Below are 25,346 nucleotides of genomic sequence, written 5' to 3' on the forward strand. Positions count from 1 at the left end.
CAAACCTTGAGCCTTGTGATGAGCTGCGATAGGTACTCTTGTGACGATTCGCCCTATGGAAGCAGACTACTGCATGACCCAACCCCGGAATTGATGGTCGAAGTACTGGCCCGGGCTGGCCGAGCAGTGCTTTGTTTGCACGAGACAAGTAAGACATCCCTACAGGCCGCTCAAATCATGTTGTCAGTCATCTTCAGTGCCTTGAACATCATCAGTCAAATTTCGGTGGTCGCTTCCTTCGTCAAGGCTCACTTGCGACAAATTGCAGCAGGGCAGAACATCAGAATCCAAGAGGATCCCTTGAGACCGATGTCCGCCCCAAGTCACCATGCAGATGTGCTTTCGAAGTGCAACGCCAAATCTATCGAGAGTTTCCTACAAGAATCCCAAATACAAACGATGCTAGACCCTTGGAGCCTGGAGAAGACTGTGCGAAGCTACGACAAGTCTGGCTCTGTTTATGGGTTGGATGCATGGCGTGAACGCCAGTTTTGAGAGCATATCGGGCCTTTGATGCCACGGGACGCACACAAGTTGCCGGTGCAAGCCCGATTCTTTGCTTGCCGTCTCTCATGCTCTTTGGTCGGGTACATTGTCAGGCTCCCTCGATTCAGATGAACGGGACCCTTAATTGAGAACGACGTCCCTAGCCCGGGTCTTGCGGCATGCTTCCATCGAGGACAAAGACGAGTTGTGTGTCGCTGTATTCAAGTGTACATCAATATCCACCACTGGGTTTCATCACTCACTCGATATGCACATATTCGGATGTAGAAGAACCAAAGGGTGTGTAAAATTGCCAGCTAAGTTTCGGGGATGTAATCTGCACCCGCTTTGGTCTGCGTTACTGGCCCGTTTCACACGCGCCGGGTGGGACGTCAAATTAAAATCCGTCCACGTGAACGTAGCTCGAAGGGCTAGTGTAAGCCGCGGTCTGGAGGTTTGATGTCTGGCTGCTAGCCTCGCCAAAGTCAAAAGAGGGGGCGAATTTCTAACGACCAGGCGAATTTGACCGGCATGTTGCAAACACCGTCGGCCAATGTTGTATAGGGTCGATGTGTAGCAGGTCAGAAGGGTCACTATACATTGAACTATCCTCGACCAGAAGAATCGACATCTTCAATCCAGCTCTTCCAGACAGCATGACTCTCGCGCCTTTGTCGATGCCGGCAAGGCCCAATATATCCACACCAGTCTTCATTGGCCTGCTTGTATTCGGGCTCGTCCTAATCAGATGTCTCCAAAATGCGCTGAGACGAGGTCTGCGCGGTGTACCGGGCCCCTTTTTTGCGCGATTGACGTCGCTGTACCGGCTCAAGATTGTGGGTGATGGCAACGCAATTGCGACATATCGACACCTACACGACAAGTACGGTCCTATCGTGAGAACTGGTGCAAACCATGTATCGGTGTCTGATCCAAAAACCCTCCCCCTGATCTACAGCATCAACAGCAAGTTCAGAAAGGTATGATTCTATCAGCAGGTTTTTTTTTGGAGACGGCCGTACGGCTTCAACCTATCTACTGATAGCAACATTTTTGTTTAGTCTGCGTTCTACAGCGTGTCGGTCCCACCATATGCCGGGAAGCCGCTGGATAACATGTTCACCGCGGTCGATCCAAGCCTGCACCGAGACCTACGAGCACCAACTGCACAAGTATTCTCCATGACGAACATGCGGAACTACGAAAAGCACGTCAATGATTGCACAGACCTACTGTTTGGCATCATCGACGACAACCTGGGCAAACCGGTAGATACCACCACCTGGTTTCAATGGTATGCTTTCGATGCCGTTGCAAGCATTACCTTCCAACGCCGGATGGGCTATTTGCAAACACGCAGCGACGTCACAGGAATGATCCGCGATCAACAATTCTTCGCCAAATATTTCGCCCGGATCGGCCAGCTGCCAGGTCTGCATCCCTATCTTCTGGGGAATACGTGGTTGGCTTCCTTGTACATCAAATTTGTGCCTGGGGCTTCGGATTCGATGGGCGCACTGTTCCAGGTATGCGTGATAGCCTGTGCTATCGTCGAAACTGTCAGCTGACAGAGGCCCTTATCCACAGTTTATTGAGAAAGAAATCGACAGGTATGACCAAGTGGAGCAGCAAGCCGACCGAACGGACTTTCTTGCGCAACTGAGAGCCAAAGATGACCCGGAAAGACCGAATTTTAAGCGAGATCTCATGAACCACTTGTCGAACCCAGTGTAAGTACCCTGTTATGTTATGCCACTCCCGTCGTTATTCTGAGCGCCGCTGACGGACATGATGACCAGCCTAGCCGGCGGCGAGACCACCGGCATCTCACTCCGTTCTTGCATTTATCACATCGTGAAGCACCCTGAGGTCAAGAAGAAGGTGACGGACGAGATCGACCAGGCCGATCGAGAAGGAAAACTGTCAGCATACATCACATACGACGAGAGTCAGAGGCTGACCTACGTGTGGGCTCACCCATCCATTCTCCTTCTTCAATGGTACACACATTCTAATTCTCTCTCCTTCATCAGTCAAGCAGCCATCAAAGAAGCCCTGCGCGTTCATCCACCCACGTCCTTCCCGCTCGAAAGAGTCATCCCTCCAGAAGGAGCAGAAATTCTGGGCCACAAGCTTCCTGGGGGTGTCGTCATTGGGACGATGGCACCGCTGATGCACCAAAACAAGGAAGTTTACGGTGAGGACGCCGATGAGTATCGACCAGAGCGATGGTTCGACCAGGATACAGAGCGCCTGAAGCTCATGGACCGGACTTTCACTACAGTATGTGCTCTCACAACCGGTTTCCCTCATGACGATCCTCCTCGTCTGGCTCCTCTCTCCCTTTGACCATCATCCGAGAGCTATGTCACTGACACAAGAATTTTCACCAACAGTTTGGCCACGGTACGCGTGGATGTATTGGCAGGCCAATTGCCATGTTGGAGATCACCAAGCTGATCCCCGAAATTTTCCGGAGATATCAGGTAGACTGGGCTTCGGACAAGGAAGAGTGGGACACCCAGGCTTACTGGTTTTGGATGAACGACGGACTGGTTCTCAAATTTGAGCCAAGGAATAAGAATCGATAGGCCCATCATGCTCATCTTTGGGAGATGCGTTGCATTGGAGCCCAATTTGGCAATGACGGTGCTGGCATTGCACGTTCTATCTCGCAGACTTGCTCTAAAAAGTACAATGTATTCGATGATTTCACCTTTCCATCCCCCCTCAAAAGCCGGGATTCCTCGTAAACAAAACCCTCCGGTGATCCTGTTGCAACTTTTCCGTCTCCTCGGTGCGCAAATGCGATTCAGCTAGGCGTGGAAAGAGCTTCAGAGCATTCAGCCTGCCGATTTTGGAAATCGCTGCGTCGCTCAGGTTCTGCGTGTCGAGCCATGTGGCGCCCTCTGTGACGTTCTCGTACGGCGTGTCAATCGAGAACATGATCCTGTCGACTCCTATCTCGCTGATAGCATGGAGTAGCACTGGAGTGGAGAAGTTTCCCGCCGTAGTGATCGAGATGTTTGTCTCAAAGTATTGCCGTAGGGTCTTTTGGCTCTTTAAGCCGCGGCCCCGGTCACGCTTCTCGAACCAGTGGTCACTCCGATGAAGATGGCTCAAGAGCATTTCGCCTGGACAATGTCAACGGAGGCGCTCAAACCACTGGACGTATACAACGCTTGTAGGTGGATACTTACCCATATGACCAATGATTAACTGTGCACCGGGAAATCGATCGAAAACTCCACTAGAGCACAGAGCCATCACATGGAAACTGCTGTCTCTGGCAAAGCTGTAGGTGGGCCCAAGCAACCACGGACGTTTCGCATACAGTCGCTGGAAGTCCTCAAGGATCGGTGGCTTGGGGTGCAGATACACGGGCGCTTGTAGTTTCTCGACAGCCGCCCAGAAGATATCGTACCGTGGGTCATCGTAGAAGTATTCGAGCACTCGGCCCTGCGGTGTTGTGTACTCCTGCGCATCATGAACCATCACACCGATGAACCCCAGGTCATTCACACAGCGGGTTAGCTCTGCGACAGCGACTTCAGGGTCGTGCATGGACACTGAGGCAAAGCCGGCGAATCGCTCACGACTGCCTTGGATCCGTCCGGCTAAGTAGTCGTTGGCGCGGACGGCATATGCTGCTGACTCCTTGGGATCGTGGATAGCCTGTGGTCCCGCGGGATTCATCGATATGATGGCCAACTCGACGCCATTTGCGTTCATTTCGGCCAGTCGAGCATCGTGGAGGTCGGCCAACGCAGCGGCCAGCTCGGTGGCATTGCGGCATGCAAACTTCAACGCTTCGGCCGCATTGTCCTCTGGCATGCAGATGTGCTCTTCGAGAATGATTTTGCCACGCATGGTGCTCGTGGTAATGCACTGTGGTTAAGCTCTGATGGCCACAACTGTTTGACAATGTTGCTGTCGTGGTCAACAGCATTGGGGCTCGCTTCGACCGGTGAGCCAACGAGTCTTTCTGGCCGAGCGGTTTTTGTTTACATCCAAACTCCGAATCACAGGCTCCCCCGCCCGGGACCCGTCCGTCATAAAGGACCTGACTTGAGGGTGCTGATGCCAGAAACGCCCAAATCCGGTCACGTGGACGTCCGCTCGGAGATGGTTCGCTGCCGCGATGTTTAACTTCTTGGGTCGATAGACATGTGAGGGTCTGGAACAGAGGCCGTGATTTTGCAACAGACCATCTCGTTTCCTCCCCACAGAAGCTGCTGAAACATTTTGCGTTCCTTTTTTCCCTTTCCCTAAATATGATACAATAAAATCGCTTCACCCTGACAAAAGATTTCGCCTTCCTTGTGGACAAACAGAGACGAGATGGGCAGCATAGACTTGAAGAAATACGACTCCATCTCCAGATTTACTTGGTCGTCCGACAACCCTTCTCATCAATTCGATGTCCATAATCCGGCGACCGGGGAGGTGATCACGACGGTGCAAGGAGGCGGCGTGGAACAGGTGCAGCAAGCTGTCGACCTCGCTCAGAAAGCCTATCAGAACGACTGGAGATGGCGCAGCCCTCGAGACCGATCGATTCTCCTGCTTCGGGCAGCAGACAATCTTGAGGCGCACTTCGAAGAGTTGTCTCATTTGCTCTGCCTGGAAAATGGGAAGCCGATCTCTCAGGCAAAAGAAGGCGACATTCCTTTCGTGATCAACATCTTCCGCTACTTTGCTTCACTGGTGGACAAGTTACCCCATGAGCTCTACGATCAGGGCGCCCTCTATTCTCACATTCAACGTGAGCCTTACGGAGTTGTAGCGGGTATCATTCCGTTCAACTGGCCTCCCATTCACGTAGGAGGCAAGAGCGCACCTGCTCTAGCCATGGGCAACACCATCATCATCAAGCCCGGGGAGCAAGCCCCCTTGACGGCACTGCGCATTGTGGAACTCGTGGCGGAAGTTCTGCCTTATGGAGTCATCCAGGCAGTTCCTGCCATTGGCATCGACGTACCACAAGCACTGGTCACTCATCCCAATGTTCGCAAGGTGTCGTTCACGGGATCGACTAGGGCCGGAGCTGCAGTGAGCAAACTTGCAGCCGACTCCATCACGCCGTTGTCGCTGGAACTCGGCGGCAAGAACTGCTTGATTGTATTCGAGGATGCAGACATGGACCTGGCTGTCCGAAATATTATAGACGGAGGATATTTCAATCAAGGCGAAGCATGCACCGCATCATCGAGAGTCCTGGCGCAGAGAACCGTTCACGATACGCTTGTTGCCAAACTTTCCAAGGCAGTCAAGAGACTCGTGGTGGGAGATGGTGCAAATGAAGCCACCCACGTCGGACCACTGGTCACCAAAGTTCACCAGCAAAAGGTGCTCGAGTACCTCGAGATCGGCATCAAGGAGGGAGCGAAGATAGAAGCACAGGCAGCTCTACCCACAGATCCAAAACTCGCGAACGGGTACTACGTTCAGCCCACTCTATTCACCAACGTCACCCGAGACATGCGTATTGCAAAGGAAGAGATTTTTGGTCCCGTCGTCACTGTGAATGTCTTTGATACCTACGAAGAGGCGATCTCGATCGCCAACGAACCCGAGTACGGTCTTGTGGCGGCCGTCTTCTCCCGTGATCACGAGAAGTGCTTACGTACGGCGCGAGAGGTCGATGTTGGTATGTTCTTCGTCAACAATTACAGCAGGTCCGTACTGGGTAGCCCGTTCGGAGGTGCGAAGCACAGTGGCTACGGGCGAGAACACACCATTGAGACTCTTCATGAGTACAGCAGGCCGAAGAGTATTCGCATTCCATCTGGCATAGGGAAGGTACCCGGTTGGGGAAAGCTAGACGAGCTGGTAGCCGAATTATAAACGGGATGGGGTAGCCATAGAAGAGCAGGAATGCTGTCACGACCCACTATACGCCACACAGGGCCGTAGCGGTATGCAGGGTATAGAGGTACTCTTACTTCTGATTCGAGGTTAGGCCGGGCAGGCATAGAACGGTGGTGGTGAAGATCTTGGTAACACATATGATACGCGTGCAACAATGTTATTGACTACAAGGAGACTCTTAATGAGCCTTGAGGCTGCAGTGTGTCTATATAGCAATAAGGCGGCTCCCTTTCGTTCTAGTCGTCCTGTTGTTGAACGTCCTGGACGGCCAGGTCGATATGCTATCCTGCAGCATGCCAATGTCCCGAAAGGTTTGTCGCGTCTTGATCTGTCGGGGTGTGACTGAATGAGACTATGGGGTCAGACATTACAGATAGTAAAAAGGTACCTCAAATGACCCAATTCTAGAGTTATTTGAGCCATAGTAATACTTATCTCGCAAGGGCCCGTTCTACCTTCCTGGTTACCCTGGGTGGGGCACCACGGTCGACACCTGGATCGTAACAAACGCACAGATCCGCTCACGTGATGATCCAACGTGTGGATCTTGTGGGTTTCCCCCCTCCCCGCTTGGGTCTCGACGATCACAAGGTCCCCGAAGAAACTAGCTGGATTCTCTTCTCAGGAAGTCCTCTTCGCGGAGATACGGCTGCTGGATCTTCCGAGGCGACCACTACGTGCCTATACTCACTGTCTGGATGCAAAGCTCTGGACCAGAACTTGGCAAAAGAGGTCGTGACGTTGCTAGCCCACGCGGTTCGAATTGTTCAAGACCATCAAATCTTTGATCTTTCCATGTACAACGGAGGATATTGAATCGCTCTTCATGGCCACTAGGAAAGACATCCTGCTCAAAAACGGGCGCGTCATCGTCCACGGCGTCGACGACACGGCGAAAGCCATCCTCGCCGATGTCCTCGTGCAAGGCAACAAAATCACTCAAATCGAGCCGCACATTGCTGCTCCAGCAGGTGCAGACGTCGACCTCATCGACTGCACCGACAAGCTCGTTGCACCAGGCTTCGTCGACACACACAGGCACATGTACACAATCGCATTGAGGGGCAGACACGGTGATGACATGCTGAATGATTACTTGGTCCGTGGTACGTATGATGTCGGCGCACTCTCTCCGGGGAAGATCCATTTGTTGTTGTTTGAATATGCTCGAAACGATGGCGGATCTTGTTCTGAGTGGTTGACCGAACGGAAACAGGGATTCTGCAAAGCTCAAACTATGAGCCCAACGATATCTTTTGGGGCCAGCTCGCCGGGAGTCTGGAGTGTATCAACGCAGGCACGACAACGGTGGTCGATCACTCGCATTTGAACTACGGAAAGGAGTACCGTAGGTCTCCTTCTAAACCCTCGTCTCTTTGAAATCTGCTATCCGCGTGATCGTCACACCACCTCACTGACATGTCAGCGCAACAGCCAAAGCTGCCATTGCTGCCACGATCGCGTCCGGACTCCGCTCCATCTACGGGTACTGTTTCAACATTCGAGTCGATTCATGGCATCCGTTCAGCCTAAACCCGAGCTTTATCGCGCCGTGGGCGCTGGAGAATCTGCAGATGATCGCGCAGCAACGGCCGTTGGGTGACGGGCGAGTGACGCTAGGCATCGCATTCGACGGCTGGTTCCTGCCCAAAGAGATCCTGAAGCCTCTATTCGACAAAATCCGATCTCTAGGCATCAAACACCTCACGACGCACAACTCGCCAAGCCCGCCGGGGGTGCCAACGGCCGTGGAGACGATGGAAGCCGTGGGCGTGCTGACGCCCCTTTCGATTCTAGCCCACGCAAATCGGCTGTCGCAGGGCGATGTGGCTTTGATCAAAAGGTGCAAGGCAAAGGTGTCGTCGACGCCGTCGCTCGAGCTGCAGATGGCTATGGGCGTGCCGGCGTGTTTTGACGAGACTCGCGACGTGCAAGCTTGTTCCTCACTGGGGATCGACTGCCACAATGCTACGCTGGCCAGTATCCCGGCCGAGATGCGCATGGCGTTGCAGAGCAGTCGTGGCACATTCAACGACCGCATTCTAGAAAAGGGCAAGGTCCCCGCCCGCGTCTACAAGTCTGTCCAGGAGGTATATGCTCTGGGGACAATCTCGGGCGCGAGGGCGATAGGCATGGAAGACCAGATTGGTAGTCTGGCGGTGGGGAAGACGGCTGATATCATTGTCCTGGATGCGGTTAGTCCCAATATGATCTGTGGCGCCCAGTATGACCCTGTCACGGCGATCGTCATGCATTCGACGCCGGCGGATGTGGTCACCACGATCATCGATGGTGTGGTGAGGAAGAGGAACGGGAGACTCGAGCCGGTCCATGTCACACCGGAACTACGGAGCTGGACGAGGCCACAGAGCACTTTGCTGTACTGGGAAGATGTGATCAAGGAGGTCCTGAAGAGCAGAGACGCGTTGCAGGACAAGCTAGACAAGATTGATTACCCGACAGCGAAGAAAGCGGCCATGCAGGCCTTTGGGATGGATGAGTCGATTGTGGTCGACGTGCCGCCCACATCTCGCTTGTAAAAGAGGAGATTTGAGTAAATATCATCTATTCTGCCCGCCAGACAGTTGAATCTAATGTCCACTTGGCGGGACCCATCCATGGCCGCCCAAATCTTCACCGAAAGTCTCGTTGCCGATCCTGATGGGCTTTGCATCGGTCAGGACGAAGACAATCCTTGTCCAAGAATCACTCGTGTTCCTCCACTCGTGCATCGTGCCCCTCTGGACCGCGACGTCGCCGCGCTTCAAGTAATGCACTTCCCCCGAGTCCAGATGCAGCTCGATCTCGCCCTCCACCACAATGCCGTAGTCAAGACTTTGGGTGCGGTGCATCAGAGACGGCCCATGAGGTTTCAAGTCCACCATGCGACAAACGGTGCCATTGGGTCGGACTAGTCCAAGCGTGCCCTGCGCCATCAGGTCTTGGTGAGCCTTGATGTCCTTGTCGCCGCTCATTTCGACTGGAAACTCGGACGACGTGTAGACGACGTTGAAGTAGTTCGTCTCGCGTACGTTTTGCCACTCCCCTGGCTCGCTCGAGTGCATGGTTGCCTTGCCGTCTGCCCGGTTGCCGGTGATGAAATTGGTGGGCTGTCGAAGGTCCGAGTGCGGCGTGACGCCATCTTTCGGTGCTGCTGCTGGTGCCATGACGAAGGATGCCGATCTATGTTTGGCGATGAACTACAATCTCTCACCGCGGCCTCGACTGGGTAGGACAGAAAAGAGGCAAGGTGAGCGGAAAGAGCAATTGTCTTGAAGAATTTTATAGCATGCGACGAAGTGTACCAAACCGACTAGCAATGCTTGGGACCTTTTCCCCCGGTAATGTCACACCGCGCACGATTCAGGACGATCTTTGGGTTTGAGATGTTCGTGCTCTCTGGGACGCTGGCGGTTATATCTCACCCGTGGTCAGGCACGCTAGCTGGGTCTTTCAGTGGTCGTCCTTTCGGGTCAGCGATCCCTGCCTCGGGAACCCAGAGATTTGGGCGATAGCGGCACCCAGAGTGGAGGAGTGTTGGATGATGGGGGAGAAGCGACGGCCGGTCAGGTGATCGTATCTTCGACATATGATGAGCACCAAAAGCAGCGTTATGTACATCCGGCAGCGATACTGGGCAAGGCCATCTTGCAGCGGCTCCATACGGCGCAAGGTTTATTTACCGCGCGATCCACTCGATTCCAGATCTTGTGCGGCCGCTAGACGAGTTCGCACCTCGCACTACCACAATTTCTCCCAATTCGAACCTCGTCGATCAGCCCGTCGACTTCAGAGGAGGCGATTCAGCATACATCGACGACTACTTCCGCTGGAGAGTTGTGCGTACTGCGCAAGAGAACATCAAGAAAATCCAGGAAGAAGATATCCCACGCATCGAAGCATGGGCACGATGCACAGGCTCTCTTCCTCTCCCTCTCCTCTCTTCCTCTCCATTTCTTACTCCTTATATTTTCCCCTATCCTCTCTCTACTTCTCGTATAAATCACTCTTCTATCTAGTCTTCTAACTACCTTAATATACTTTACTCGCGTTTTATTATACTTTGACCCTCCCTCCGTAGTTATCTTCTTTCTCTTTCCTTTTAGCGCTCGTCTTTCCTTAATCTCCTACTATACTCTAGTACTTACTACCCTACTCGCTATTTCCTAATACCGATCTATATTTCGTAATATAAGATACGGGTGACTAGCGTACTATAGCTACTACTACCTAAGGTAGTGAATACGATAATAAGTTATCGCGAAGGAAGACCATTAGACCAGTCAATACCAGCGTTGCCAGGAATCGATTGAATGATCGACTACGTAATTTCGATCGATCGATTTTCAATCGATTTATTAGTATTTGGTGTGGTTCGATCGATCAATCGATTAAATACTTAGTAGGCTTAGTAGGCTTAGCTATAGCTACAACGTGGAATTCGGTATCTAAGGAGATAGATTTATTAGTAAATTATGTAGCAAGATATTAGGTAACGTAGTTCCTTCTATCGAGTCGCCCTCGCCGTTAATCGTTAGTTCCGTTCCTTCACTATCAATATTTACAATACTAACATTAAGATTAGCGCTATTTGTGCCTTACTAAAGGTTGCTCCACCTTCAGATATAGGGATGCTGAGAGCATCTGCGGGTGAATGACCGAGACACTGCCCAACGGGGCATGGAGGCGGTGCGTGGTCCGATTGCGCACACCCCTGAGCGTGACAAAGGCGGCGAATGGCTGCTTCGAACGTGGATTGGCGAAGCTCATCGGTGTCCAACCGCAGACAGGACTTGTGACAAAGAGACACGGATATACCCCTGGACCGACACGGGACCGACGGGTCAGTCCGGAGCCAAATTGGACGAGGCTGTCTAACCTGCAACAATTCTGTGTCGGCTCAATGCTGCTCGTGGATTCGTCAAGTGGGCCCTCAATAATTCGTAGAACTGTCCGAGTCGCCGTTTAATTGCATCAGTTCGTCACTCCAGGTATGTAAAGCGGCCATCTAATTGTTGGATCGTGATATCACTGAGATGGCCTCCGACGTGCCTCGTTCTCCACCCAAGCCCTCGATTTGTTCCATGAATAATATTTCCGTCGGTCGAAACCATAAATTGCACGGCGTCGCCCGTAGCGTAGTTGTTAATGGTGCTGATGGTCTCCTTCAAGTGATTGTCTACCTCGGAGCAGATATAATTGCATTGGCGGGCCGTCTCCCACTCTTCCCGAAGCCTTGCTAGACCGGCAATATCGTCCTCGGAGGTCATTGCTGTCTTCGACTTTGTCACTAATCGGTCCATTAAATCTTGCATATGTCTTTCTAAATTTTCCGCACCATCCAGGTCAGCAGGGAACGCCATCGAGATCGATATTCCACCCAGATTTGCTGTCGCCCGACGGCTGCTGTCGCAGGGCAGGGAAGTAGGCGCTGCCCCATCCAGGTCACCTCAGCCACCGCTGGAATAACAGCAGCGGTCAAAAAGTAGTCCACCTAACCTACATCCTAAGAAAGCATCAAGGAAACAGCAACCTCCTACATCGTCGGTAAATGACCAAAATTTTGTCTTATTCACCGCTGCAGTGCTATCTTTCACTGTTCCTCTCCTTATCCGTCGCTCGGATCTCAAAGTTTGATTTGGCGACGCTAGGACCATAACCGTCGGTGCAAGCACGTGGAGACATACGGAGGTTCAAGGGGAAAAACCTTAATTTGCCTACCTACTGGCATATATCTAGCCACAACCACCCCCCCGCCCCCCTTTTTTTTAAACGCTCTGGACAGGAAAGTGTCTCAGTTGCGCCGCTCGAAAAGCCTTTATCGTCAGCCGTGTGGGGCAAGGAAAAAAAAAAAACCAGATCATGTATCCCCCCGCCCCGTAAAGTTCGGTAACTTGGATGAGGGTATCATCGTATTTAAGCTATCACACATTACACCCACTCCGTCCATCATTGTCTTATTCAATTCTTCCATTTACGTTATCTAATCGAATACTTATACTAGGGATCTTTCAATTTGAGAAGTTCTCGTCCGAAGATCCGCCATCTGGCTTTGCATTTCTCTAAGAGCCTCCTTTGTCTGCCGAACTTGTCAGCTCCTATCATTGGCCGAAAAAATCTCAAGATATCTCTCTATATCCAGCAATTGTCCGCTGAATGTCCGGACTCGTTGTGCTGCGTCGCGTATCTCCTGCCCCAGCATTAATCCGGAGTTGTCCCCTAAGGTTGATATGCTTATAACGGCACGATAATCATATCGTGTTGATATTAGACCCGTACTGTAAGTGGTTTACCTATTAGGCCCTGTATGACTGAAATGTTTACCCTGTGAGGAAATGCCATAGTTCGTAATTATTTGAGGGTTAATAGATGGACTTTTAAGATCTAATACATATCCTCCATCGAGCTCTTCTAACAGAAATTAGTCCTCGACTGAAGAATCGAAAATGTTCCCTTCGTCTATGCCTCGAAAAGTCATTTAGCCTACGGAGAAAGGTGATTTCTTTTTCGCTCTTCATGCGGCTTGCCCCTTAGAAGAATATGACCATTAGTATACAGTACTAGATAGGTTTCTAATGTTTAAGCTTATGACTACGTAATCTAGAGGGTTTTTATGCCTTACTTATAGTGAATGCATCTGAAACATAGGACCGTCATTTTCTAAGAGATCGAGAGGATCCGTGTCCACCGAATATTTCATCTCTTACTATAGTTTGTAGTGGTAGATTAGTGAAGAGCGTGCCGGTACACTACGAAACCTTTGTGATGCTCTACTTCGAAGAATGATAACATATAGTGCCAGTACGTGAAAAATACGATTCCGGGGGTCAAAATCCCGGTTGAGACAGATGTGAAACTATCACGACATAGACGACGGACGACATCCAGAGTGCTTTAGGCAAGAGTTGATAGCCTCGGCCAATAACGCTGAGGGATCTATTAACCGGAGTCGTGCATTGAAAAGTGACCGCAATCATCCATGTTATACTGATAAAAGTACATTCTAAGCTTTATGGTGCAAATTCCGGGACTAGATTGCTACGGGACAACCTAGACTGGATGACCCGGTCGCACTTTCCAAAGAAACCGCCAAGCCGGAGTTCGAATTGACATGCACACGTCATGACCATCTAGTCGCCCTTCTCGACTTGATACACCCTCATAGTGTTTAACAATTAGCAGGTCAGTGACTTCGGTTACAAGAATGTCTATATCCTGACGAGACATCCAAGGAGGTAAAGGCAAGCCCACGGAGCAATTCCCCAGAGGATGCAAAGTCGTGCCCAGCGTGGTTTTTGATACCTCGGGTATTGAAAGGTATCATTACGATACTAGTATTAGCGTATATTACTAGTATTAGTAGTATCATGATACTTCTTAGCATTCCTCACACACCGTACATACCGCTCTTCAAAAATCTTTCCCTCTCTTTTCTTCGTACGCATTTATTCTTTTAAAGAATAAAATATGGATTCTAAGGTAGATTTATCTCTTCACGAGCCTTCTACTATTATAGATTCAGTTTTAATAACCTCGAAAAGAGATATATCTACTCTAAAAACATGGGCTCATACTCGTACGCCACTTTAATACGAGCCTAAATCAAAAGATAGAGTTCGATATCTCTATTATGCCTACTATTCTCTTATCTTATCGTATAAGACTACAGTCACTATAAACTTTCGAAAACATCTATAATTAAAGCATAATATTAATATTAAAGAGGATGTTAGTACGATTTAGTTATTAATACTTTAAAATCTTCAAAAGCTTTATTAATAAGTAGCGATTTAAGGTTAAACGGGCGAAATAGACTCTTATCAAGGATGCCTTATTAGAGATAGGTAGTACTCAGCGATAGATATATTCCATAGTAATAAGTATCCTTTTACATCCAGTAGTGATAAAGACTTATAGTATAAGGAGAGGATACTTCTCGGATACGAGAAGCATACTTTTCTCATACGGACTATATACGGCCTAAAGTAGCTTAGCGCGGTCCAGCTTAGCGCGATCTTGATTATGCCCAGCTTCTAGGTCCCGTTTATAATATTACCCCCCCCTTTTAGCTTCTCGTCCTCGAGAGGCCCGTATAGGTAGTATTCCCCTCTTACTTAGTGAGGCTCGCGTACGAGTAGCTTACGTCCTGTATACGCCACTTGTCCACCGCCTGAATATACCGTCTAAATGGTGCGTATAGGGGTGCACTCGCTATGTGAATGCATTATTAAATGTGCCTATTAGGTGTGTGCGTGAATGTACTATGTGAACTGTTATGTGAATCGCTATATGAATGGCCATTATGCCTATTAAGCGTGAATCACTATTAAGCCCCATTAAACGCGTACATAAATACGTAACGTAGATGCGTAGCGTTAATGCGTCGTAATAATAGTATAGTCGTAAATAGCCTTATTATATCCTAATATAGTCGCTATCAAGGATGCCTTATTAGAGATAGGTAGTACTCAGCGATAGATATATTCCGTAGTAATAAGTATCCTTTTACATCTAGTAGTGATAAAGACTTATAGTATAAGGAGAGGATACTTCTCGGATGCGAGAAGCATACTTTTCTCATACGGATTATGTGCGGCCTAAAGTAGCTTAGCGCGGTCCGGCTTGGCGCGATCTTAATTATGCCCGGCTTCCCGGTCCCGTTTATAATATTGCCCCCCCCCCTTTTAGCTTCTCGTCCTTAAGAGGCCCGTATAGGTAGTATTTCCCTCTTAGTTAGTGAGGCTCGTGTACGAGTAGCCTACGTCCTGTATGCGCTACTCGTCCACCGCATGAATGTACCGTCTGAATAGTGCGTATGGGGGTGCACTCGCTGTGTGAATACATTGTGTGAATACGCTGTTGAATGTGCCCATTAGGTGTGTGCGTGAATGTGCCATATGAACTATTGTGTGAATCGCTATGTGAATGGCTATTATGCCTATTGAGCGTGAATCGCCATTAAGCCCTATTGAACGCGTATATGAATGCGTAACGTGAATGCGTAGCGTTAATGCGTCGTAATAATAGTATAGTTATAAATAGCCTTATTATATCCTAATGCGGTCGCCTCTTATGCCTAAGTATATAGATACTACTTCTTCTCCCTTAGTTTATCTCTTTCTTCCTTTTATTAGTCTCACATAACATTCTAACGTTAGTAGCATCCGTCGTATACTAGTCGCGTACTAATCGCTTCGTAGATAAATATAGTCAATTTCCGTCCCGGTAGTACTACCTTAGGTATAGGTAGCTAACCTCCTCGTTACCTAGGCGGCCCTCATGAGTAGTTTATACTTATCGTATGCGTTTCGTAGCTAACTTACGTACTTAGCTCCCCCCTAAACTCCCTCTAAGGCGTCTTAGCGTTCCTCCCGAGAGAAGCTACCTTACTAACGTTATCTACGCGTACTCTACGCTAGTCGCGGTTATCTAACTAGCTAGCGTATCGTATGCGATACGCGTACTACTGAGGGCTATACCCACTATAATCGTTATAAGCGTAGTAATCGTACTAGTCCTAAGGGTTATGTTCCTATGAGTATTATACTATTATACGTATCCCTATAAGCTTATCGTATGCTTATTACATTAGGTTCCTCTATCCTACGTAGCCGCTACTAACCGTCTTCTTACCCGTAATTAGATGATTATGGATGGCGATCCGGACGCGCCCACTATTATAGCCGTCTAGGACGAAGCCTCTACGCTATCTAGGCGCATATAAAACGTATTAAAGGCGTCTACGAGACATAACCTTACCTCTAGTTCTGGTGCCTCTACCGCCGCCTCCCCCTCTACCGCTACCGCCCCTAACCGCACCGCTAATATCCTTAGTAGTATCCTTAAAGCCTTACACTTTATAGCCGAGGCCTATGCGGTTATCGTGAGTAGTGCGTACTCCTCGCTTACGTCCCGCACTAACTTATATAGAATTAATTAAACGCCCCGGTCTAGTATAACGAGGTAGATAGTGGTTATAGGTTAGACCTAGACTCACTATCTGATCCTCCCGAGAGCGATAACGACGAGTAGCGTACGGTCTATGTACGTCTCTCTAGCGTATCCCCTATATAGTAGTTATATATTTTTCCTAGTATATCGCCTATATAGCGGGTGTGTGTCCTCCTAGTGTAGCATTACCCTTAGGTAGTGCGCGCTATACGCGCCTACGGCTTATAGTCTAGTAGTAGTTAAGACGCTATAGCGTCGTATACATTTCGCATACCTAGCCTTAGGCTAAATACAAATCCCTTTACTTATCTTTCTATCCCTACTTTCCTTCTATAGTTAGTGATCGCCTCGCGTACGTTTTTCAGGTCTATCGCTAGTTACTACGAATTGTCTACCTCTCCGAATCCCTTCTAGCGAACGTAGAACTTAGTTTAGCTATATCGGCGACGCTCTCTTAGTACCTCTTATACTTCCTATTCTTCCTCACCTTCAATATTAATAGGTTTAGGTATACTAATACTAGGGCGCGCGTAGTACGCCTATAATAAGGAGACGTAGAACGTATAGTAGAGTCTTCCGTATTTCTTCGGTAGCTTTAGCGTATACGCGTTTACGCCGTATTTATCTATAACCTTAAAGGGTCCTAGGAACTAGTTAGCGAACTTTTTACTAGTATAGAGAGTTCTAATATTCTAGGTAGAAATAAGAACTTAATTACTAATATTAAAGGATATACTCGTCCTCTTCTTATTATAGTATTTTTATATACGAGTCTTAGTGATTTCGCGTATTTCCTCCGCTATAGCGAGTGATTCCATAAGGGTAATAGCTCTTTCTTTAGCTATAACGTTCACTAGTTACTATATAAGCTCCTTACGGTTAACGTTTATATATAACGTAGGTGAAAATAATAAGATAAGGTTAAATAGCGTCTTTCCCATAGAGGCATTAGGCACTACGTTAATCGTATACTTAGTACTTATAAGTAGCTCTACCTAATCTAACTACTAGTAGTTAATATAGTATCGGAGATAGTACTCTAGAGTCTAATTCGTCCGTTTAGTCTATCCATTAGTCTATAGATGAAAAGTAGTTAAGAATAGCCTATAAGTCGTAAGGTAGGAGTATAGAGTACCCTAATATAAAGATGTAAACGTCGTACCCTAATTAGATATAATTAACTTCGGCGCCCTAAATCTCGTAACTACCTTCTCTAGGACTAATTAGCCTATCTATAGAGCGTTAATAGTACTAAGATACGGAGTTAAGGAAACTATCTTCGAGAATCAATCGATAATAATAAGTATCGAGTCGTATACGTTTCGCCTATATATTAACGGCGGTAGCCCTATAATAAAGTCTATTACGATATCTTACTATAGCCTATCTAGCCCTAGGAGGGGTTCTAGATAGCCGTACGGCTAATAACGCGGCACTTTTATACGCTAGTAGATATCGTAAGAGCTAATATATTTATATATATCGTACCTAATATACGACCACTAATAGTATCGTATAATAGTTATATACGTCCGAGCCTAACTGAAATATCTACTCTATTATAGATCGTCGTAATTTACCTTCAGTATCTCACACTACGTAGTAGGATCCCATAATATATATACATAGTCGTCTCTTCATACGAGACCCGCGTAATCTACGCTCTATATTCCTCTAAACATTCCGCTAAGGATTTAGCTATTAAAGGTAGTAGTCTATTACTTCTCCTAATACTAGGGGTCTAGTATCTAAAGTTACTTTAGGTGAGTTATTAGTGACTCGCGGCATTCTCGCCCTAAAGTCTCTTACTCTTCACTAATTTCTAGTATAACTCCTTATTCTTCGGATAGTAGAGTGATAACGTAGTAGACGCTCTTTCCTCCTACTTTATACCTTTAGACTACTAAACGCGTTAGAATACTTATAACGAGGCTATCTCTAACTCATATACTACTAGCGTACAGTTCGTATTCTTCTAATATCCGCTTCTTTAGTAGTTCTACTAGGATATTCTCAGTTAGTAGCTCTTCTGGCCCTATATAGTCTAGCCGATAGGAAAGCCTATCCGCTAGGTTATCCTTTCCCTATCGCTATTGAATAACGAAGTTATACGCTACTAGTACCTTAGCCTAGCGTATCTATCGTCTATTTAAGACCTTTATCTCTATAAAACTCTTTAGAGCTTCGTAGTTAGTAAGGATAATTATACTAGTTATAGGCGACTTAAGGTAGTATCTCTATACTACGAAAGCCTTAACGATTACTAGTATTTCTCCGTTATCTATATAGTAGTTCCGTTCCGTAGGAATTATTTTCCTCGAAAAGAATACTATCGGCCTCTAGAGCGTACGCCCTACCTACGTCTCGTACGCTTAGATTAGTACTCCCCTAATTACTTCTCCTAAAGCGTTAACCTTAACTCGATATTATCGATTAGGCTTATAATATACTAGTATCGGTACGCTCGTAAAGTAGTCCTTAAGCGTATAAAACGCTTACGTAGCGATAGTAGTCTATTTAAAGGGGCTTAACTTCTTCCCTACTACCATTCCCGTAAGGAGATTAGTAATTAGAGCTACGACTTTCGAGTACTTATAGATAAAGCTCTAATAAAAGTTAGTAAAGCCTAGAAAGACCTAAACCTTACGGAATAATATAGGGGTTGGCTACTTCTCAATAGCGCTTACTCTATTAGGATCTATCTATACGCCTACGACTCTAACGTAGTAGCTAAGGAAGTTAACTTTAGAGACTCTAAATGTACACTTTGATAGTTTTATATATAAATAATACTTAATTAGGTACTTAAGTATAAGTCGTATATACTTCTTATACTCTTCTTCGCTATCGCTAAATATAAGTATATTATCTATATACATAACGTAAATATCGTCTAATAGCCCCCGTAGTACCTTATTAATATACGATTAGAATAATATCGGAGTATTTATTAACCTAAACGGCATTACTAGGTACTTAAAGTAGCTGTACCGCGTACGAAACGTAGTCTTCTAGCGGTCCTCTTCGGTAATTCGGATTTAATAATATACGTCTTTAAGATTAAGTTTAGTGAAAATCTTTACTCTACTTAAGTAATCTAGAACCTTAGGAATTAAAGGTAGAGAGTAACGGTTCTTCTAGGTGACCCTATTTAGCGTACGATAGTCGACGTAAAGTCGTAGGCTACCGTTAGGTTTTAGTACGAATAGGACGGGCGCTCCTACTAGGGAGTTACTCAGTTAAATCTATCCTCTTACTAGAGCTATCTTAATATACTCACGTAGGACCCGTAGCTTATTCGCACTTATAGAATAGAGAGGTCCGTACGAGATTATCTTGCCCTCCTTAATAGGGATAGAGTATTATATAAAGGTCTTATCTCTAAATACCTTAGAGTCAGGCTCTATAAAGGCTCTAGCTAAGTCCTATAAGTACTAAGAAAGCTCTACTTCTCGAACCTCAATCCTTATAAGCGTTATACTAGTAATTTAAGTATAATCCTCGTCTATATCGATAATAGGTTTAACTATTAGCATTTATAATTAAGAGATATCTAGATCTATAAGAAGTTCTATAGCTAAGACATAGGTAACTCGCTTATCTTTCGTAAGTCTCTCGCCTCTAGGTCTAAACCTCTATATACTAGTACTCTAGTCTATATTAGGGTTCACCTTTTTAAGCTAAGGGAATCTAAGGATAGCATTATATTCCATAATATCTATAGCGATATACGTATACGTATATGATCTACGTACTCCTTATACGTCTATCTTATACGTTAAGAAACGGTAGTTTCTATAGGTTCTAATAGGCTATCCTAAGATAGTCTATATATAAACGTTAGTAGTACTTACCTTTACTCCTAACTCTACTATAAGGAGTTATAAGATAAAGTTCGCTTACGCCCCGCTATTAAGTAGTATGCGTATCTTCCTTAGTCTAGCTTCTATCTAGATTTCTATATTTATTATAAGAGCTTAGTAGTACTTTAGCTCTCTATTAGGGTTAGTACCTAGTAAGCCTAGCGTAATAGCGGTACTCTTCACGCTATACTCTAGTTTTTTATCGCGTCCTTTACACCTATATCTTACTTATAAGGCTTTAATCTATACTAATTAGCCTTATACTCCTTTTTACTATAGTTATAGTATTCGCCCGTAAAAGATAGAGTATCCCTCTTTAGAGCGTCCTTCCTTTCTTCGCTTTATTATCCCCTTTTACGTAGCTTATTTACGTATATTATGCGGACTATATACGTATTAGTACTGGTACATATATACAACTTATCTTAATATAAGGCTTATACCCTTTACTTAATAACGTCCTTATACTATTAGACTAAGGCGAGGATCTATTCTCTTAATATAATTTCTTTATTTTCGTATATAATAAGCATATAAATCTCAGGCGAGAGTACATTTAGTAGTACCTAGGCCGCATATTCATCCTCTATTATAGGTAGAATATCTATCTTAATATTCTTAATATAGCGTAGTAAATCCCTCGCCGACTGATTTAGCCGTTATTTTATCGACGCTAGTCTAATAAGTACTTCACTCTTACGAGTCGTAGGATCTACGATAACGCTCTTAAGGAATATAATATAGTTATCCTAAGTTTAGAATTTAGTATACGGACATATCTACGCGTTATCCGCCCTATTATCTAAGAAGGTTATAGCGAGTAGTATACGTTATATATACTTATCCTTAGCGACCTCTAGTATTATCTAAAAGAGCTTCTTTTATCTAAGGTTATATTAGTAGAGGCTTTCTATTAACTTCCCGTTAAACCTTAGAGATAGCGCGAGCTTAATATATTTCGAAATACTAGAGTCTTCTAAGATTAAAGAGCTTAAGGGTTACTTACGACTTAGTAACGTTATATCTATAACTTCTACGAACCTCGCGGGTTCTCTCCCTTCAAGCTTATCCTCTATTACCCTAAGTTCTTCCCTTCGGCGTTTATTAGCGACCTTTCTCTTAGTCTCTTTATATTAGGCTATTAGCTCCGCCTCTTCTATCTTAAGAGTAGTAAGACTCGCGTATAAGCCGCTTACTTCCCGCTAGGGATAATACTAGTCTTCTTACTAGTCTTCGATAAGATCTTAGTTATCTTAACCTTATTATTACTATTCTAGAGTCACGCTTAACTCGCCTACGGATTATATATAAGGAGCTATTAAGCCCCCTTTTTTATCGCTAGTCTATCTAATCTTAAGAGATACTATAAGAATATTAAGGATACCTTATTAGAGATAGATAGTACTTAGCGATAGATATATTCCGTAGTAATAAGTATCCTTTTATATCTAGTAGTAATAAAGACTTATAGTATAAGGAGAGGATGCTTCTCGGATGCGAGAAGTATACTTTTCTTATGTAGATTATGTGCGGCCTAAAGTGGCTTAGCGCGGTCCGGCTTAGCGCGATCTTGATTATGCCTAGCTTCCCGGTCCCGTTTATGATAGTCGCCTCTTATGCCTAGGTATATAGATACTACTTCTTCTCCCTTAGTTTGTCTCTTTCTTCCTTTTTACTAGTCTCACATAATATTCTAACGTTAGTAGTATCTATCGTATACTAGTTACGTACTAATCGCTTCGTAGATAAATATAGTCGATTTCCGTCCTAGTAGCACCACCTTAGATATAGGTAGCTAACCTTCTCGTCACTCTAGTAGCCCTCGTAAGTAGTTTATACTTATTATATACGTTTCGTAGCTAACTCACGTACTTAGCTCCCCCCTAAACTCCCTCTAAGGCGTCTTAGCGTTCCTCCTAAGAGAAGCTACCTTACTAATGTTATCTACGCGCGCTCCGCGCTAGTTATAGTAGTTATCTGACTAACTAGCGTATCATATGCGATACGCGTACTGCCGAGAGCTATACCCGCTACGATCATTATAAGCGTAGTAATTATACTAGTCCTAAGGGTTATATTCCTATAAGTATTATTTTATTATACGTATCCCTATAAGCTTATCGTATACTTATCGTATTAGGTTCCTCTATCCTACGTAGCCACTACTAACTATCTTCTTACCCATAATTAGATAATTATAGATAGCGATCCGGACGCGCTCACTATCGCGGCCATTTAGGACGAAGCCTCTACGCTATCTAGGCGTATATAAAACGTATTAAAGGCGTCTACGAGACGTAACCTTACCTCTAGTTCTAGTACCTCTACTACCTCCCCCTCTACTACCGCCCCCACTGACCGCATCGCTAATATCCTTAGTAGTATCCTTAAAGCCTTACGCTTTATAGCCGAGGTCTATACGGTTATCGTAAGTAGCGCGTACTCCTCGCCTACGTTCCGCACTAACTTATATAGAATTAATTGAATCCCCTAGTCTAGTTTAATAAGGTAGATAGTAGTCGTGAGTCGGACCTAGACCTACTGTCTAATCCTCCTAAGAGTGACGATAACGAGTAGCGTACGGTCTATATGCGTCTCTCTAGCGTGTCGCCTGTGTAGCGGTTGTGTGTTTTCCTAGTGTGTCGCCTATGTGGCGGTTATATGTTTTCCTAGTGTGTCGCCTGTGTGGCGGGTATGTGTCCTCCTAGTATGGCATTACCCTTAGGCAGTATACGCTATGCGCGCCTACGGCTTATGGCCTAGTAGTAGTTAAGACGTTATAGCGTCGTATACGTTTCGCGTACTTAGTCTTAGGCTAAATACAAATCCCTTTACTTATCTTCCTATCCCTACTTTCCTTCTATAGTTAGTAATCGCCTCGCGTACGTTTTTCAGGTCTATCGCTAACTACTATAAATCGTCTACCTCTCTAAATCCCTTCTAGCGAACGTAGAACTTAGTTTAGCTATACTAATAACGCTCTCCTAGTATCTCTTATACTTCCTATTCTTCCTCGCCCTTAATATTAATAGGTTTAGGTATACTAACGTTAGGGCACGCGTAATACGCCTATAATAAGGAGACGTAGAACGTATAGTAGAGTCTTCCGTATTTCTTTAGTAGCCTTAGCGTATACGCGTTTACACCGTATTTATCTATAATCTTAAAGAGTCTTAGGAACTAGTTAGCGAGCTTTTTACTAGTATAGAGAGTTCTAATATTCTAGGTAGAAATAAGAACTTAATTATTAATATTAAAGGATATACTCATCCTCTTCTTATTATAGTAATTTTATATATAAGTCTTAGTAATCTCGCGTATTTCCTCTACTATAGCGAGTGATTCTATAAGAGTAGTAGCTCTTTCTTTAGTTATAACGTTTACTAGTTACTATATAAGCTCCTTACGGTTGACGTTTATATATAACGTAGGTAAAAATAATAAGATAAGGTCGAATAGCGTCTTTCCTATAGAGATATTAGGCGTTACGTTAATTATATACTTAGTACTTATAAGTAGCTCTACCTAATCTAACTACTAGTAGTTAATATAGTATTAGAGATAGTACTCTAGAGTCTAATTTATCCGTTTAGTCTATTTATTAGTCTATGAATAAAAAGTAGTTAAGAATAGCCTATAAGTCATAAGGTAGGAGTATAAAGTACCCTAATATAAAGATATAAACGTCGTATCCTAATCAGATATAATTAACTTCGGCGCCCTAAACCTTATAACTATCTTCTCTAGGACTAACTAGCCTATCTATAGAGTATCGATAGTACTAAGATACGGAGTTAAGGAAACTATCTTCGAGAATCGATCGATAATAATAAGTATTAAGTTATATATGTTTCGCCCGTATATTAACGGTAGTAGCTCTATAATAAAGTCTATTACAATATCTTACTATTACTTATCTAGCTCTAGGAGGGGTTCTAGATAGCTATATAGTCGATAACGTAGTACTTTTATACACTAATAGATATCGTAGGAGCTAATATATTTATATATATTACGCCTAATATACGGCCATTAGTAGTGTTAGAAGGTCTGAGTGTACGGTCGGAGGAGGTCATTTACTAGATACTAAAAGACTTGAGTTGAGATAACTATCTAGGAGGTAGAAGCGTCCTTATATAGATAATAGGTGGTAATAATAGAAGATAAAAGAAATCCCTTGAATCGCTATTAATAAGCGATCACACCACCTAGTATCGCCACTTATACCACGTGATCTAGTACTAGTATAGACTAGTAGTATCCACTAGTCACGTGATAAAGCGCTAGGCCTAATTAGGCCGTACGCCCAAATAGCGATATTCCACACTAATAATTATACTGAGCTTTCGGACGATCCTATACTCTTAAAGAACTAGAAGAAGAGTATTAAATTATTCAGATCTAGTATAACTTAGAACTATATAAAGAGCGAGAAGAGCCTTTAATAAAGTATTTTAATCGTACTATATAAAATAAGCATAGATTCCTAGGAGTAGAAGTCGATTTAGTAATGTTTAGATATTAACTAAGATATAAATATTTAAGCTTACTAACTAAAGTCTTTTTCATACGATATCTTTCTAAGTAAGGTATAATCGCTTAATAAGATATAGAACTATTAAGTATACTATATAAAGATAATCCTTAACTTCTAGATTAAGAATATGATAGAAGGTATAAAACTTAGGCGATTTAACGATTCGGAATGGAAGATTTCGTACAATAATTAATAAAACTAGTGCCTTATTAAGAATCTCTTAATTTAGGACTTTTGAAAAGACTTTAGAGTTATCACAAACGGGACCTAGAAGCCGGGCATAATCAAGATCGCGCTAAGCTAGACCGCGCTAAGCTACTTTAGGCCGCACATAGTCCGCATAAGAAAAGTATGCTTCTCATATCCGAGAAGTATCCTCTCCTTATACTATAAGTCTTTATTACTACTAGATATAAAAGGATACTTATTACTACGGAATATATCTATCGCTAAGTACTACCTATCTCTAATAAGGCATCCTTAATATTCTTATAGTATCTCCTAAGATTAGACGGACTAACGATAAAAAAGGGGGCTTAATAGCTCCTTATATACGATCCGTAGGTAAGTTAAGCGCGACCCTAAAATAGTAATAATAAGGTTAAGATAACTAAGATCTTATCAAGGACTAATAAGAA

General features: G+C 45.0%; 2 protein-coding genes across 2 annotated transcripts; both read left to right on the forward strand.

Annotated features, from left to right (window-relative positions):
- Positions 1-4,827: 4,827 nt before the first annotated feature.
- Positions 4,828-6,433, forward strand: PV07_09974 (uncharacterized protein; the record flags this gene model as incomplete). Its single annotated transcript, XM_016397271.1, has 1 exon — positions 4,828-6,433. The coding sequence occupies one exon, from the start codon at positions 4,828-4,830 to the stop codon at positions 6,331-6,333; it is 1,506 nt and encodes a 501-aa protein (XP_016244462.1). The 3' UTR covers positions 6,334-6,433.
- A 552-nt stretch (positions 6,434-6,985) lies between these two features.
- On the forward strand, positions 6,986-8,940 carry PV07_09975 (uncharacterized protein). Its single transcript, XM_016397272.1, has 3 exons — positions 6,986-7,463; positions 7,574-7,705; positions 7,792-8,940. Exons 1-3 carry the CDS (start codon positions 7,184-7,186, stop codon positions 8,895-8,897), a joined length of 1,518 nt encoding a protein of 505 aa, XP_016244463.1. The 5' UTR covers positions 6,986-7,183; the 3' UTR covers positions 8,898-8,940.
- Positions 8,941-25,346: the final 16,406 nt, after the last annotated feature.

This window comes from Cladophialophora immunda, assembly GCF_000835495.1.
Source record: "Cladophialophora immunda strain CBS 83496 unplaced genomic scaffold supercont1.6, whole genome shotgun sequence".
Lineage (NCBI taxonomy): Eukaryota > Fungi > Ascomycota > Eurotiomycetes > Chaetothyriales > Herpotrichiellaceae > Cladophialophora > Cladophialophora immunda.

Coding starts and splice junctions, on each gene's coding strand:
- PV07_09975 (XM_016397272.1), top strand. CDS start 7,184: ATGGCCACTAGGAAAGACATCCTGCTCAAAAACGGGCGCGTCATCGTC. Junction 7,464..7,573: donor GAATGATTACTTGGTCCGTG/GTACGTATGATG, acceptor GAACGGAAACAG/GGATTCTGCAAAGCTCAAAC. Junction 7,706..7,791: donor GAACTACGGAAAGGAGTACC/GTAGGTCTCCTT, acceptor TCAGCGCAACAG/CCAAAGCTGCCATTGCTGCC.